The 16305-nt window shown below is 44.6% G+C and overlaps 1 protein-coding gene across 2 annotated transcripts; it reads right to left on the bottom strand.

The window, feature by feature from the left end:
• Positions 1-230: 230 nt before the first annotated feature.
• LOC310768485 (pituitary homeobox 3-like) lies at positions 231-16011 on the bottom strand. 2 transcript variants are annotated; one of them, XR_014551340.1, is made up of 3 exons: positions 6022-7847; positions 4426-4640; positions 231-2113 (listed from the first exon to the last, which is right to left on the bottom strand). XR_014551340.1 is itself a non-coding variant. In XM_083626610.1 (3 exons), exons 1-3 carry the CDS (start codon positions 15545-15547, stop codon positions 1610-1612), a joined length of 807 nt encoding a protein of 268 aa, XP_083482736.1. In that variant the 5' UTR covers positions 15548-16011; the 3' UTR covers positions 231-1609. The 2 variants fall into 2 exon arrangements, 1 of the variants encoding a protein (XP_083482736.1); XM_083626610.1 differs by lacking the exon at positions 6022-7847 and adding an exon at positions 15460-16011.
• Between the last annotated feature and the right edge of the window lie 294 nt (positions 16012-16305).

Below are 16305 nucleotides of genomic sequence, written 5' to 3'. Positions count from 1 at the left end.
CCACATGAAAATTCACCAGCATTTTAGTGCAAATTTATCCTAATATTCACATGCAATTTTATGTTAATATACACTAGTTTGAAAAGTAATATCCCCTAACATAATGCTTTTTGTGTTATTTTCACCAATGCATAAATTTTTCTGCATGCTTTACTATGTGCATTTTTGTATTTGGCTGAAGATCTGCATTGTAAAATCTGGAGAAGCATGAATTTCAAAGGACAACTGTGTTTTGGTTCACATATTTATTAAACAGTGTGAATTAGACAGCTTTGCCTTTAACTTCAAATTGAATCAAATTTCCCCCCATCCTTACACACCGCCTCTAGAAAATTCGCTCAGAGCAATCCTGAGTAGTTCAAGGCAATCAGGCAGTGATTAGCTTATAGGACATACATGAGGGTGGAGATGTTGTGGCTGTTTAGTGGAAGAAGGCTGCAATGGCCTACCCTCCTAGCTTTGCAGAGAGATGGTTTTCCCCCTTTTGATAATGAAAACAAGAAATGTTAAATTTGGCCAAATCTTCAAAACATGTTGGATATAAATAATCTCAGGGGGGAGAGGTAGCACAGGTTTCAGCAAGTGCTGAGGTCCTGAAGCTGCTGAGGGACCCTCCAAACCGATCAATGGAAGAGGCTGAGTGTGAGGAAAGAATCTCCTTCCCAAAAAAGACCACTGCCACAGAAACACAGCAACCCCAGCGTTACCATATTTTGTGGTCATTTTATTCCTCTATAGTGCCCTGGAACAACTCAACTTCAAGGGCATTGGGAGGAGGTGAACCAAGATGTTTCAGGAAACCAGCCCCCAGTACATATTTCTAATAGTAAAAGAGCCCCCAATGTAGGCATATGTGGTGAAAGGGAGCGCCATCGTTTTGCCCAGAGTCCCCTCAACCTTTGAATCCTAGAATTGTAGAGGACCGCCGGGGCCATCCAGCCCAACCCCCTGCAACTCAGGAATCTTTCGCCCAACCTTGGCCTTGAACCCACAACCCAGAGATCAAATGTTTCCTGCTCCAATGACTGAGAGGCAGTCCAGTTTGGGAATGACTATCTGAGGCTTCAATGAGTTAATGGATTGGGTGAAATTGACCTGACTGGATCAGAACAGTAAACCAACACAACCCCAAGTATCCTACTGGCTTTCTCAGATTTGCTTTTCCTCTGTTCCCTCATCACTCCTCATTTGGGGTTCTACTTTTGGTCATAACAGATGAGCTCCCCCCTTTAACAGTACTATATGCCTGAGCAAAGTCCTGCCATTCACCTTCTCTGGCCTCCTACTAAAGAAATAAAAACACATTGGGCATCTGACACAACTTGGTTCAGATTAAACCAGAATAACATTGGCAGTTTGTAGCTTTCAGGATCTGGAGTTTCAGAGAAGGCACTGTCTCCATGAAAGGTGACTGTGTGAAAAGTCTTATGAAAGAAGGTTATTTGGCAATATCCAGATTGAAAGAGGCTAGACGTGCTCATCTTTCCAGGGCTGGTGAATCCTGTTCACCCCTTGCAGAGAAACTATGGAGGCAAACCCTTCCCGGAAACCACTGCCAGTAAGAGCTCTAAGGAAACACGTCAGGCTATCCTTCTTTTGGGCCCCAACATCACACTGGCCTGTCCAAATTGTAGTGGCTGGAGCTGGGCCCCAAGGCTGGATTTTGAGGAGAACCATAGTTGAGGGGGGCCTGTGGCTGCTTTGCTCTGAGTCTCAAACCAGCCAGGCTTGAGTTGCAGGGGTCTCTGTACAAGAATTGTGAGGCACTCGGTCCATACGGTGAACTGGGAGGCCCAGAAGGGCTTGCCAGGCTGTTGAAGGTTTCCAGAGATGGGACACCAGATGTGGAGGCTGCTGAAGCTGCTGGGAACACACCTTGGGATGGAAAGGAGTTGATGTTCACGGAGTTGAAGAGCTGGAACCCTTTGCTATGGATGGGGTTGGCATGCAGCCCCTTGGGAGCCCAGGTACTGTAGGCGTAGGTCGGGTAAAGGTCCTCATATGGGTTCCTTGTCAAGACGTTGAGCTGGGAGCTGAACGGCCCTTTACAGAGCTCTGTCTGCTGGTGACGCTCCTTTTTCCGCCACTTGGCTCTGCGATTCTTAAACCAAACCTTGAGGGAGAAAAAGGAAGAAAGAAAGAAAGAAGGAAAATTCTACTCTCCAATGCAGTGGTCCGTAAAATTCAGTGGCTGAGTGAACTGATTAAGAATTTCCTTTTGTCCACATTTTTAATCAAACTGACTTAATTCGTTCCTCAAACAAATAAACTGGCCGATACAAAATTATTGTTCAGATTTAGTACTTCTCTAGATTTTGTGGTATTATTTGTGGCTCAAAAACATACAAAAATGCCTTATGAATGTGCATTTTAGGATAAAATACATTTACAAGTTTACATTGAGATAGTTTTTTATTGTGCATATGGAATTGTAGAAAACCACATTGATATGTTTTATGAAACTGCAGTATACAGTGGTACCTTGGTTCTCAAATGCCTTGGCACTCAAACAACTTGGAACCCAAACACTGCAAACCCTGAAGTAAGTGTTCTGGTTTATGAACTTTTTTCAGAAGCCAAACATGCTCCATTTTGAGTGTTACACTTCTGATTTGAGTGTCACACTTCTGTTTTGAATGTTATGCTGAGGTCTGTCTGTTTTTGCTATTTTGCAGCTTTTTTGTTCTGTTTTTGTATCTGTGTGGAACCCAGTTCAGCTACTGATTGATTGACTGATTGTGTGACTGCAGTACATTGTTTATTGCTTTCATTTTATGGATCAATGACCTCGTTAGATAGTAAGATTCATGTTAAATTGCTGTTTTAGGGGTTGTTTTTAAAAGTCTGGAACAGATTAATCCATTTTGCATTACTTTCTATAGGAAAGCACACCTTGGTTTTAGAACTTTTTGGAACGGACTTCCGGAACGGATCAAGTTTGAGAACCAAGGTACCACTGTACAAGTATTTATATATATTTTTATTTGTTCATTTATACCCCACCTTTTTTCCTGATAGGACTCAAGGCTTAGTCATTTAGGGATTTAAACACTAATGTGAACACCATAAACCGGGCCTGAAAATGAACTGGCAACTAATGCAGCTGTTTTTAAACAGGAGTCTGTGAGCTCTAAATGGAACCTCAGCATTTTGGACTGATTGAAGTTTCTGAGTCATCTTCAATAATCCAGTCTGGAAGTTACCAGAGCATGGAATACTGTGGCCGAGACATTTCTATCCAATAGGCATCATAGTCGGTAGATCAGGCAGAGCTGAAATAAGGCGCTCCTAGCCACTGAAGCCATCTGAACCTCCAGGGACAGAGTTGAACCCAGGAGCACAGTGCAGACCTGCTCATTGCAAGAGTGCGCAACTCCATCTCCCAGGTGTGAGAACTTGGGACACACAACACCTTTCTCTTTTCAGAATTCACCTTCAGTTTATGGACCCACATTCATTCCATCACTGCCTCTCCCGATTCAAATGGGACAGAGAGATAGAGCTGGATGTCATCCATTTATCTGACATCTCACTCCAAATCTCCTGATGATAGTTCCCAGCAGCTTCATATAGATGTTGAATAGCAGGTAAGGAAATATAGAACCCTGCGGGACACTACAGGTCAGTTCCTTTGGTGCTGAACAGCAGCTTTCCATAGCTATTTTCTGGAAATGGCCCTGGAGGTAGAAGTGGAACCACTGAAGCAGTGTGCCTCCAATCGCCACCTCCCAGAGGTGCTCCAGGAGGATACCATGGTCAGCAGTATCAAAAGCCACTGGTGGGCCAAGGAGAATGAGCAGGACCACACTGCCTTTGTCTCTCTCTCGACAAATGCCATCAACTAGGGTAGCCAAGGCAGTTTCAGTGACCTGGCAAGTGCTGAAGCCACTGGAATGGATCCAAGTAATCGGTTTCCTCCAAGCATACCTGAGGTTGGACGGCCATTTAAATATGATGCCTACAGGATAGCATGAATTATTATTCTCTAATGCTGTAGCTTTTTATGGGAGACAATATTCACACCACACATTCTGAGTGACTAAAAGCTGCCTACACCAGCAGAAGCGCCACAGCTGCCAACTTGGTGGTCCCATTAGTGCAACTGCATTGCCCTGACCTCACTCCGGCCCTGCCCCAGCAATTTCTAGAGGCCCCTCCGGTCTGGTGTTTGTTTGTTTTTTGCAGATGTATTCCGCAGCATGTCGTTGATGCAGTAACTGTGCATTAGCATTTCACTTATTGTAAGAGAGACAATATTTCATGTCCCCACCTTTTCATGTTCCCCCAAATTTTCAGTTTTTCAATTGGAAAAATGAGAGACAAGGCTTGGGGGGGATGGGGTGTTGCTTTTTTCTGATCCCCCCCCACCCCAGCTTTTGCATCTCTAATTACACGCTGCCTGTCTCAACACAGCTCTCCGCTCACCCTAATCCTGGGCTCTGTCAGATTGGTCCAGCCTGCAATCTCCTCCCTGGTGGTCATGTCTGGGTAGCGATTCCGTTGAAAAGTGGCCTCCAGCTCCTGGAGTTGCTGGCTGGTGAAATGAGTCCTCTGCCTACGTGGCTTCTTCTTCCCCACGTTGGCCTCCTCCTCGCCGCTGGAATCTGAAGATTTGCACTGAGAAACCTCACCATTCTCTCCTGTAAAGAACCAGGAGCATGGGAGATGTCAGCATGTACAATGGGCATCAAGCTCACTACCTGCCTTCTGTATTGATTTTATGGTATTTCATGCTTTTTGCATTCACAGATTTTATTGTACATCACCCTGATTTCATTTATTATATTCCTTTGCCACTTTTCACTCACACAGCTCACATGACAATAACAGAACGACATAATTACAACACAAATCATATTGACAAATCATCAGTAAAACAACCATCTTCTCTAGAACACTCTTAACAAAACAACAACAAAAATAAGCTAAACAGCACAACTTTCTGCATTGAAAAAAGTAAACGAACTGAAGAGCACTGGACAGCTGGGGAAACAATGACCAGTAAAGGGATTTCTAACTGAATAACCTAGATTGAGCGTTTGACTATTTTTAAGAAATATTGTATACACAACTGACAGATGGTGTCCTTTTATCTATTTCTTTCTCTTTTTTCTCTCCTTACTTTTCTCTCAGATGAAGGGGAAGGACAGTTTAGACCCTGTGTGAGAGGCAGGTCATGGGAGATCTCCCGGGGTGGGAGGCTGTGGGAAGAGAAGGATGAGGCCAGGTGAGAGCGGGGAAGGCACACTTTTCTCTGTAGGGGATAAAAGCTAAGTTATAGTGATGAGGGAGGATCTTGTAGTTTTTTCTTCAGTTTCTTCTTTCTTTAGTTTCTTTCTTCTCTTTATTTCCTGTAGATTAATTTGCTTCTTTTATTGTGAAAACTTATAGAATCATAGAATCATAGAGTTGGAAGAGACCACAAGGGCCATCGAGTCCAACCCCCTGCCAAGCAGGAAACACCATCAGAGCACTCCTGACATATGGTTGTCAAGCCTCTGCTTAAAGACCTCCAAAGAAGGAGACTCCACCACACTCCTTGGCAGCAAATTCCACTGTCGAACAGCTCTTACTGTCAGGAAGTTCTTCCTAATGTTTAGGAACTTCAAAAAACAAAAACAAAAAAACAAGAAACTCCCCCCCCCCCAAGAACCAAAAACAAAGCACTGTTGAATACATCTATTTTGTTTAAGAGGAAGTCTAAATTATTTTTCTAAATAAATAATTGCTATGTTCTCTAGGGGAAAGATCTGCAGAGGTACCTACAATGAGGCTAATTTTGCTTACTTCAAACATTACAAACAATTTTTTATTGCTCAACTGGATAACTTGGAGTAACTTTCCCCCCTGGAACCTTTTAGCACAGCTGTGGCATTGACTTTCTGCACTATAAAAATTATAGTTCGACACAATACTTTACAATGCTGCACTGTCCCCCCCCCCCCGAATTGTACACTGAACACACCCACAGGCAAAACCAGTGCTTTTTTAAGAAAAGGAAAAAAAGTTGCTGGTACTCACCATAAAGTTGCTACAATGCCACACTTTTAACATTTGGGGGGAAAGAGGCGACAGTACATATTGTGCATCCTTGAGTACCCCCAGAAAAATAGCACTAAACAAAACCCTCCTATAAAGCTTATTGAGAAGGAAATCCCTTTTATTTATTTTTTATTTTTATGCTATATGCTTACGTTTTATCAAAAAGGTTCACAATACATCAATTCCATAGATAAGGGAAGGAAAGAGAAATTTCAACACAATACAGTACAAAATAAATTTGCAATTCATATAAAGCAGCAGCAAGTTGCCCAACATTAGATTCCTCCTCCTTTAAAAGGCGTAAAACTTATTTACAGATCCCCTTAAGACACTGTCACTATTCTACATCCTTACATTTTAAAATATTCCTTTATTCCTAGTGCTTTATAGTAACACAAGTAGGAGGTTCTCATTTGTAAACATTTTCAATCCCAGGATTTATACCTTCTGTTAGGATTTAAAAACAGAGTATATAAAACCTTAGAAGGGTAATGATAAAATATTCAAGATTCAGGAAAGTTGTGAAAGTTAATTTCACCTTAAGGAAAAATTTGTCCTTACGCAGGACTTCACATTAGCTACTGAAACAGGTACAATTCCCAAGTTAGCTGCACACTGGTGCATTTCAGCTGGGCTTGTGTGCTGAATCTTGTATAGCAGGTTCCAGTGAAATAAAGAAGTTTTTTTTGGTGTACTGTAGTGGTGCCACCATAAAAGTGGCGATTTCCCCCATAATTCCACAACAAATAATATTAAACAGACATTAGTGGCAAGGCAGAAAACTTGTAATTATCAGTGTAATTATCACGTGACTGTTTAACCATGAATTGTAGGCAGAATACTGTCAGTCAAGGCTCCTGAAGTCGGAACCCCCCCCCCCCCATTTAAAAGACACAGGAATAAAGTCTCTTTCACACGAACTTCAACCGTTTTTGATCCAGGCTCTGCTGGCGAAGCTCTCAAATCCTTCATGTTCAACTTGACGAATTCTCTTGTTCATTTCAAAACAGTTCCAGGCAGGTTACTCAGCAAGCAAACGTTTCCGAGCAGCATTCTGCAGACAGATTGTGGAAACTGGTTCCGGGATCCGTCCTCCTGTCGAGGCTCCTTCTAGTCTTCCCAACTCTGCCAGGTCTCGAGGCTCACGAAGCTCCCTGGTATCCGAAGAAGAAGTCTGCAAGCACACGAAAGCTCATACCAACCACAGACTGAGCTGATCTCTAAGGCGCTACTCGAAGGAATTTCTCCGTTTTGTTTCGACTACGGCAGACCAAGACGGCTACGTACCTGTGACTAGAAGGCAGAGCGGCAATTTAAAAACGACAAAGGCTGCTGGACTGGGGGGAAGGGCGCCAAGCGCGGGCGAGACTCGGCCCTCGGGGGCTTGGCGGGCCGCCGCCTCTCAGTCCCGCTTGGCCGCGCGCCCCTGCCGCGCGCCCTCGTTCCAGGCCGCGTAGACGAAGAGCGCCAGCACGGTGTGCACGGCCAGCACGGCCAGCACGGCGCTGTAGAAGTAGCCGTCTCGGGTCGACATGCCCAGGAGCCCCTCGAAGAGGTAGGCCTTGGAGAAGAAGTAGAGCCCGACCGGCAGCAGGATCATCAGCGAGGTGAAGAAGAGCAGCGTCTTGAGGGTCGAGGCCAGGTTGGCCTCGAAGCGGGGCTCGGGCCGGGCGGCCTTGGCCTCCATGACAGGGAAGAGACGCGCCGCGGCCTCGCCGGAGAACGGAACCCGAGGAGCTGCGCGCGCCGAGAGCGGCCACCTCAGCTGACGCCGGCCCTTCCCGGCCTCCCCCGCGGCCGCCGGTCAGGTGACCGAGGAACGGCCCTTCTAGCAATCACTCCCTCGCTGCTCCGCTGCTTCCAGGTCCCGCGTTGGTAATCAGTAGTGGATTGCCCTTTCGTGGATCAGTTACCGCTCCCTTTTCGTTACTGGTTACCTTGATGGATTTCCCCTTTTATTTATTTTGTAGGAAAATAAGCTATTTCACATACAAAGGAGAAAGAGAGAGAGTTCACTTTCCCCTGAGCGGGCAGCAAATATTAAGGACAATTACCATATTTACTTGAATCTAATGCTCATCTTTTTTGGCCAAATTACATGGTGAAAATTCAGGTGTGCATTAGATTCAATGGCACATTTACATTCGCCAGCAAATGCTTTTTTTTGGTTTCAAGGTTCTGAAAACAGGTGCGCGTTAGATTCAGTACAAAATAAAAATTCCTTCCAGTAGCTCCTTAGAGACCAACTAAGTTTGTTATTGGTATGAGCTTTCATGTGCATGCGCACTTCTTCAGATACCTGTTAGATTCAGATATCAGTTAGGTTCGATGGCGCATTAGACTCAAATAAATATGGTATTCACTAATCCACCAGCCACACTGAAAGGGAAGTTACGCAGTGGGCTGAACCTGCAAACAGGAAGCTCCGAGACCCTTAAAACCATAGCAACAGCCTGCCTGGTGTAGCCATAACATACACTTCTCATTCCAGAGAAAAGGGCCAGAGCAGAAGCAACCTTAATAATCTCATTCACACTTTTTGGGCCAATTAAGACATTTCTTCTTATAACCAGCTTCAAGAATGTGTCACTGATCTGAATAACCAGTAACACGTGGGCCATAGTTGACCACAGACTGCAGTTTTGTCTAAAACTGTCTGAAAGTGCAGGTTTTTACAAGGGGATACAAACACAGTGCTTACAACAATCTGAAATCCATAACTAGGTCTGATTTATTTTTGGATTACTAATTAAAATGCCTCATTGTTCAAATCTTCAATGGATGTTTGTGGAAAATACATGAATGAACTTTTCCCGCGACTTTAAAGTTGATTAAAGTATTTGATCAATGTGCATTTGTGTAATAGTGTAAGTAGGTTGTCCTTCCCTTATAGCTCTTCTATGAAACACATGTTTTAAAATGTCAAGGCTTGCAAAAGAAAAAGAAAAAAAAAGTAAGATACAAATTTTGAATCAAGTATCCATTTAGTAAGTAGGCTTATATTGGGGGTGGGGGAGATAGATGTTCCTTTCATTAAAGAATTTCTGGGGCCTATTGAGCCATTCTAAAAAAAAACCCCTTAAAGAAAATAAAACATTATTTCAGGAGGGTTTCGCATTTCATGCAGCACAGGAGGCAGTGATGAACCGCCAAGCATGGATGGCTTTAAAAGAGGCCTAGACAAGTCAATGGAGGAGGAGAAGGCTATCAGTGGCCACCAGCCACAATGTTCTCTGAATGTCACTTGCTGGGAGGGGCAGGTGCGCCAAGAGCGCACAGGATGCTGTACTAGGCAAGCCATTGGCCTGATCCAGCAGACGCTCTTTTCAAGTTCATATTTACCTGCCTGCTGTTAGGAATATAGGAAGCTATCTTCTACCTTTTGGCCGGCTCATATAGCTCCTATAACTGAAGTGAGCAGAAGGTAGATCCCCAGATACCCCAAATTTAACAATAACAAGTAAAATAGCAAGTTTTTTTAAAAAAGTTTCTCTGTCATTTTGTTTCCTGTAAAAGAAGAATATTAATGGGTTGCCTTAGCTTAGACCAAATCTTTGTGCAGCTGTGCTGGACAGTTTTGTGTTCAAATCTGTAGAAACTCAGATCTAGATTTGTATTCCCCATTTTATTTTTATTTGTTTATTAAATTTGTATACTGCCCTTCACCCATAGACCTCAGAGCAGTTCACAACATAAAAATACAAGATAAGAAACACAAAATACCTAATAAAAGCAAGAACAGAACAGAACCAATAACCCTCCCTTGCACAAACCATAACCCCTAGCCCAAGGCCAGGTTGAAGAGGGACATTTTCGCCTGGCGCCTAAAGACGTACAATGGAGATGTCAGCCTGAACCTCCCAGTCCATGTATCAAAGTCAAGTGGACTAGCAGCTGAATCTTGCTTCAACCCTGGTGACAGGACAGCATTTTCCACCACAGCATACCAGTCCACCTGGCACATGCCGCTCTGTCTGCCAACACCTCCGCTCCGCACCCTGCTCCGCATCCTAACAGGGACCTAACAGAAGAGCTGGCCTTGTTGGCGGACACAAGGGAGATCCTATAGGTCTGAAGTCTGCCTGCACCTGGCCTGTGGGGACTGGGAGTGACTCTCCGGGGTTCTCTTTCACCTCCTTGGTGGTCCTGGTGTTCTGTTTCCAATGAGCTTCAGCCCTTCCCAGAGATGACAGAGGCAGAGTCCATCTAGCAGAGCATTGTCTATAATAGCTGAAAGAAGGTCTACTGGATTTTGAGGAGACCCTGCCTAGAGAAAATGGTGCAGACTGAAACGGAAGCATTTTCCGTACAAGGCATGGGTCTTACCCAGGAGTCAGCAACCCTTTTCAGCCGTGGGCCGGTCCACCGTCCCTCAGATCATGTGGTGGGCCAGACTATATTTTTTTTTGGGGGGGGGGATGAATGAACTCCTATGCCCCACAAATAACCCAGTGATGCATTTTAAATAAAAGCACGCATTCTACTCATGTAAAAACATGCTGATTCCCAGACCGTCTGCGGGCTGGATTTAGAAGGCGATTAGGCCACATCTGGCCCACGGGCCTTGGGTTGCCTACCCCTGGTCTTGTCCCTGGGCCTCTGCTAGGTGTGCCCTCCTTACACAGGCTCTTACACATTTGTGTGGGGCTGGCTGTGATGGGGAGCAGCAGCCACCAGCTCCTCCTCAAGCAATATTTAAAAGGTAAAGCTACCCCCTGACCGTTAGGTCCAGTCTTGGGTTGTGTGCTCATCTTGCTCTATAGACCGATGGAGCCGGCGTTTGTCTGTAGACAGCTGGTCATGTGGCCAGTATGAATAAGCTGCTTCTGGCGAGCCAGAGCAGCACACGGAAACGCCATTTACCTTCCCGCCGGAGCGGTACCTATTTATCTACTTGCACTTGACGTGCTTTCCAACTGCTAGGTGAGCAACAGGAGCTCACCCTGTCGCGGGGATTTGAACTGCTGACCTTCCGATCAGCAAGCCCAAGCAGCACAGTGGTTTAACCCACAGCGCCACCCACATCCCATATTTACCGTACCTCTCTCTAAAATACATTGTCAGGAACAGCCCAAAGATGTAGCAAATATGCTTTCTTTTTACATTAAAGCACTGTATACAGCTGCTTGGTTTTTTATATCTGCAAGTGAAGCAGCAGCAGCAGCACAGGGGAGAGAGGGTGTCCCTCTTCCACATCTAAAATAATCACTCTCAATAGCTTTCAGCCTTGTAAAGCGGAGCGGATGGGGGGAGGATACAGATATTATACAGGTATCTGACCATTTGTACATATGCTGCAGGCTACCAACAGTTTTAGGAAGGGATTATTTGGGGAAATGATGTGGTTAAAACTCTGGGGGCCACTAGGTGGCACATCGGAAGATGGCTGACAATAACATCTCTCCGACCCACACGAGGTAATTTGGAGGCTATGATGGGGGTAATTGGGGGACGGCCCTTGCCTGCTGTGCCCTATACCACCCCCGAATTTGTGGGGGTGGGGGCACTAGGCACAAAGCCCTCCTGTGGGATTCTGGCACTCCCTGATTCGCGCCGCTAGTTGCAAGCATCTTCAAAAGAAACAATTTGGACGAGATAAATTGCACATGCTTCAAGGAAAAAGGGGAGTAAAGACTGCTGACAGACGAGATCTCTGATAACAAGACAAGAATAAAATATGAGAAGATACGTCAAGATATGGTATGACTGAGGGGGGAGGGGGGAAAAACCTGCCTTCCTTTTTCTTATGTGATTTAACAAGAATCCCCTCCCCTAATGAGTCAGAAACTAAGGACTTAAGCTGTGGATTTAAGGCTGTGTGGAGATAAACTTTCAAACCAAAGCAATGTTTCAAGATGAAGCTGGAAAGCTAAGAGTTTTGGAATGACGCAGTTAAAAATGCCGTCGCCATTTTGGGAGGCATTGTTGGAGCTCTTGGGTCTGGGAGGAGAAAGAGAGAAATAGAGTTGTTTACATATCGTGGATCAACTCCTCGGTGGGACTTAAGAGTGACAAATGCCAAATTCATGATGGAAAGAGCGATGCTATCTACGAAGGAGATATATGGAAACCATCTGGACTTAGTGGAGGAACGGGAAATCCACACAGGATTATTATTTTGCTTATCGGCTTAAGGAGACTAACAGAAAAGATCGTAAAGGAAAAATAGAAATTATATGAACAAGATATGATGTGGAAACACCAAGATAAGACTGGATAGAATTATGAATTTTGTTTGGACTGATTGGGACTGATTTGGACATTAACGCAGTAATAAGAAGATGATCTGAATCCCCCTTTGGATCTTGAAGTATGGGTTCCCCCAACAAAATTTAAAAATTTGGCTTTGTAATTTGGAATTTATGTGATGTGATTTAATTTGATGTGATTGGCCAGTTAATAAAAATTATTAAAAAAAAATAAAAATGATGTGGTTAAAACTCTGGGCTGGCCCTCACATTAGGCAGAGTGAGGCAGCCGCTTCATGTGGTGGATGTGAGGGGTGGGAAGAGTGGCAACAAAGTGCTTGATGGCAGAATTTTTGTGTGCCACACAGGCTGCCCTGTGCCCCCTAAGCTTGCCAAATGTCCTCAGGTTTTGTGAAGGAAACGATCCTAAAACAAGGTTCAGCTGTTGCTAGGCTGATCAGCTTCACTATATGGAAGCAGGAGAGGCCTGTGCTGCCTCAGGCAGCAAAATGTATTGGACCAGCCCTATTAAAATCCTCGTCTCCCCTAGTGCCACTGTTCTAGTCCGAATTTGATCCCTCTCTTTGGTGTGGCTGGGGAGGTTGGTCCTGAGGCAGAAAAGCCAAGAGTCTCCCTTCCCATCACCTCCAACACCTTGCCCATTGGTAGAAATATTATTACACTTCAAGAAAAAAAGTTGACACCGTTTCCTACCCTTTCATGGCATTTCAAATCTGCCCCTGTGTGCCAGCTGCCCTGGCAGTGTCGAGCATGGCTGACAAGCACCTATAATTGCTTATTCTGTCCAAGACGCTGGAAGTGTTTATGAGCATAACAGGAAATAATGATAAACGGGAGTTTAATAACTTTCTCCTTTAACCTAAGCTAATCCTGCGTACTTGCATAGACGGAATTGCAGGGTCAGGTGTTACTCTGCAAAGCAGGCGCGATTAACCCAGGACAGGCTGTCCTGAGACAATTTGTTTGTCATTCACCTCTGGGACGCTGATGTTCTCAGCTAGAGTTAACTGGCCAGTTTCAGTTTAAAGGACAGGCTAATATACTAAGATTTTCACTGGCTCCTGTCCACTACCTGCCTCTACTCAGGAGAAGAGATCGGCATATCTGACAGTTTCAGTTTCTCTCAAATTTAGTTCTTCACATTACCATATTGGTTTGCAGGGTTGTCTTTAAAAAAACAAAACACTCATGAAAATTAATCAGCATTTTTGAATTTCTACTGCACAGATTTTTGCACACAATCTTGCCTAGTAGAGACATTTTTGCAAAGGAATTTTCCCAATTATACTGCACATTTCAGTAATTTTCACTAATGTATGCATTTTTATGCACAGTTCACCTGAGTATAAACATTTTTGCACATGTTACTCGGCTGGAGAATTGTATTTCAAAATTAAGAGAAGTGTGAATTTTTAAAGGAATGGTTGTGTTTCAGTTCAGGGATTGTTTCAGAAAGTGAGAATTAGGCGCTGAATCTAATTGCTCCCAATCCTTATTAGGGAGAGGGCCTTTCTCATCAGTGACACTCCAGGTACACTGGAGAGGCTCACCTGGCACCTTCAGTGCCAGCTGAAGGCCTCTTTGTTCTCCCAAGATTTTAAAATCTGAATTTCTGTCACACTGGTTGTATATAAAAAAAGTGCTGCAATTGTTCTTATAATTCATATTGAAAATTATAGTTTTATCTTTGTGAGCCACTCAAATAATTATGTTATTGGTCAGCCTCTATAAATTCCTTAATAATTATTGTAATTGAAAGTACAATATATCTTTTTCTATATCCCTGACTAACACAGCTCTCTAAGATACCTGCTCTGACTGAGTAGAACAAAGACCTATCTTGTACGTCAATCTGGGTAATTTCTGAGAAGCTTGCAAGGAGGGCATGAAGACAACAACTATCCCCTGTTACTTATCTCAACACTTGGGACCCAGAGATACAGTGCTTCTGAACAGGGAGGTTCCACTTAGCTATCATGTTTAATAGCTTTCTTGTGAAAAAGTATATCCTGAATCTGTTGCCTGCCTGTCAACTTCAGTGGGTGACCCGAGGCTCTGGAAGGAGAAAGGGACAGACATTTAATTCCAGTCTGCCTTTTCACAGGAGGCATCATTTTTAAAAGCCTCTTCCATTGGCACAAAGGGGGGGGGGGACATGTGCCATGTTGTGACATGTGCAAGGCCTCTGTGAGCCAAGAGCACCTGTGTTTGGGATGCTGTCAACATTTAAATTGTAAGCTGTTTGGGGCAAGGGCTTGACATTCTTGCTAGTATTACTTTGCCTCCCACCACATGCAGTTCTGGAGTACAGAAGAGTATAAACTGTCTGAATTAGGTCAAATCTCTGCAGGGCATACTTGCCCTTTCTACTTCCAATTACTCTTGCATGGCTTGAAGTTGAAGCAAATGAAGGATTAGAAAATATCTCAGATCAAGAGAGTATAAACAGAAAAACAATTATCTATTAATACTACTCCAGAAAGCATCCAGATCTGAAGGAAGATGGTCACACCAGCAACTGGGCCCAAATATAGATCAGATCTTAAGGATCTGTGGTGTTCCCGCTGCCCCTTTCAAAATATTGTCCTGATTTGCTGTTCTTCCCTCATTTAACTCTGTTTCTTTGCCACAATCCCATATATTTTCAGGATTTATTCTTGGCCTCCCATTCTTGAATCCTAGATTACTTAATCCATAAAAGTTCTGGCTCCCTGGTTCTTTAATTGCAGTTGCTAACACAGTCTGGAATCTCTGTTCTAGACTCCAACCATGCATTGAGAAAGTGGAAACTAATTCCTCCCTTTGCTGCTCTGATTATGTGGGCAGGAGTTTGGATGAGGCTGGAAAGAAATGCTACTTTTCTCAAGAGAACTGAAAGAGGGATCACCATTGCTATATGCATGTACACACTCACCCAGGTTTCACCACCAGCACCCAGGCTTTGCAGGGTTCCAGGTGGTATAAGAAACCTGCTGGATCGGTTGTGCAACCAGAAGTGAGAGTGGAACGAAATAAGTAGGTGTGCACAGTATGGATACCTCTTTCTCATTCTTTTTTCAGTTCCCTTTACTTGCCTCCAGCCTGCTGCAAATTTATGATGTTGCTCATCTGTGCTAACTAAAGGATTACTTTCAGAGGCACCACCACTCCCCGAACCAATGGCTTGGGAGCCCCCAAGAATGCAGGTCTCTTTGATTCAATGCCTTACCTCCACTCTCTGTGCTGGGTGTCCCAGCCAGAGCTCTCGGTGGTATCCCATCGGTGGTCCCATCTGCAGCTTGCAGCAATGTTGACATACTCCCAAAGGTGCAAAGACAGGTCCCTGTGTTCAAGCCCCACCGCTTGGAAGCAGAACCACGATGCCTCCTACTCCACAAAATCTCTCTGGCCGGCAGAGCCTGATGCGTCTGTTTTGCTGTGCTGATGGGAGATGAGCATGGAAGAGGCCGTCCAGGCTAAGGAATCCCTTCCCACTGGCTCTTTGAAATCAAAATCCTTACTGGTTGTGAACCTCTGTCCAGGGATCTCCTTCATGGAGCCCCGTTAGCCATATTCTAAAGGTTTAGCCTTCCTCCACCAGGACCACCTTAAGGTCTGACTCTTCCCTCCACCAAAGAGGTTTGCAACTTCTTAGGGGCTATTTTGCTCCCAGGGCGCTGCTGTTTTTCAACCCACCTCCCCTCTCTCACATGTTTATTTCTCTTTCCCAGGGCTGGCGTGTTCTTTAGCGCGGCAGGAAGGGTGTGTGTGTGTGTGTGTGTGTGTCAAATATCAGGGACAGCTGAGTGCAATCTAACCAGGTGCCAATCAGGCATGGTCTCCACAGCGGGCTGGGGAAGCTGGATGTGGGGATGGATGAGAAGATGGCAGCTGGGGAGGCCAGTGTTTTGTTCAGCTTGTGCTCATTGGAGGAGGAGACGCTGAATGTGCACCATTTCGGCACCAGTTGTCTCTCTGTTTACATTTCCCATTTGGAGTTTCATTCATCCTTGTGGCTTGCCTCTGACACCACTTAATGGGAGAACAGAAGAACTGTCCTGTGAGAGGAGATCAA

Source organism: Podarcis filfolensis (assembly GCF_964270895.1).
Source record: "Podarcis filfolensis genome assembly, chromosome: 8".
Taxonomy (NCBI): domain Eukaryota; kingdom Metazoa; phylum Chordata; class Lepidosauria; order Squamata; family Lacertidae; genus Podarcis; species Podarcis filfolensis.
The sequence above is the reverse complement of the archived record's forward strand: the minus strand, read 5'-3'. Positions and strand labels throughout refer to the sequence as shown.

Excerpts from the sequence above, each read along its gene's own strand:
- LOC310768485 (XM_083626610.1), bottom strand. The coding sequence starts at position 15,547 with ATGTCAACATTGCTGCAAGCTGCAGATGGGACCACCGATGGGATACCA. Across the intron at positions 4,641-15,459 it reads ACCCAGCACAGAGAGTGGAG|GAGAGAATGGTGAGGTTTCT; the intron begins GTAAGGCATTGA and ends GGTTCTTTACAG. Across the intron at positions 2,114-4,425 it reads TGACAGAGCCCAGGATTAGG|GTTTGGTTTAAGAATCGCAG; the intron begins GTGAGCGGAGAG and ends TTCTCCCTCAAG.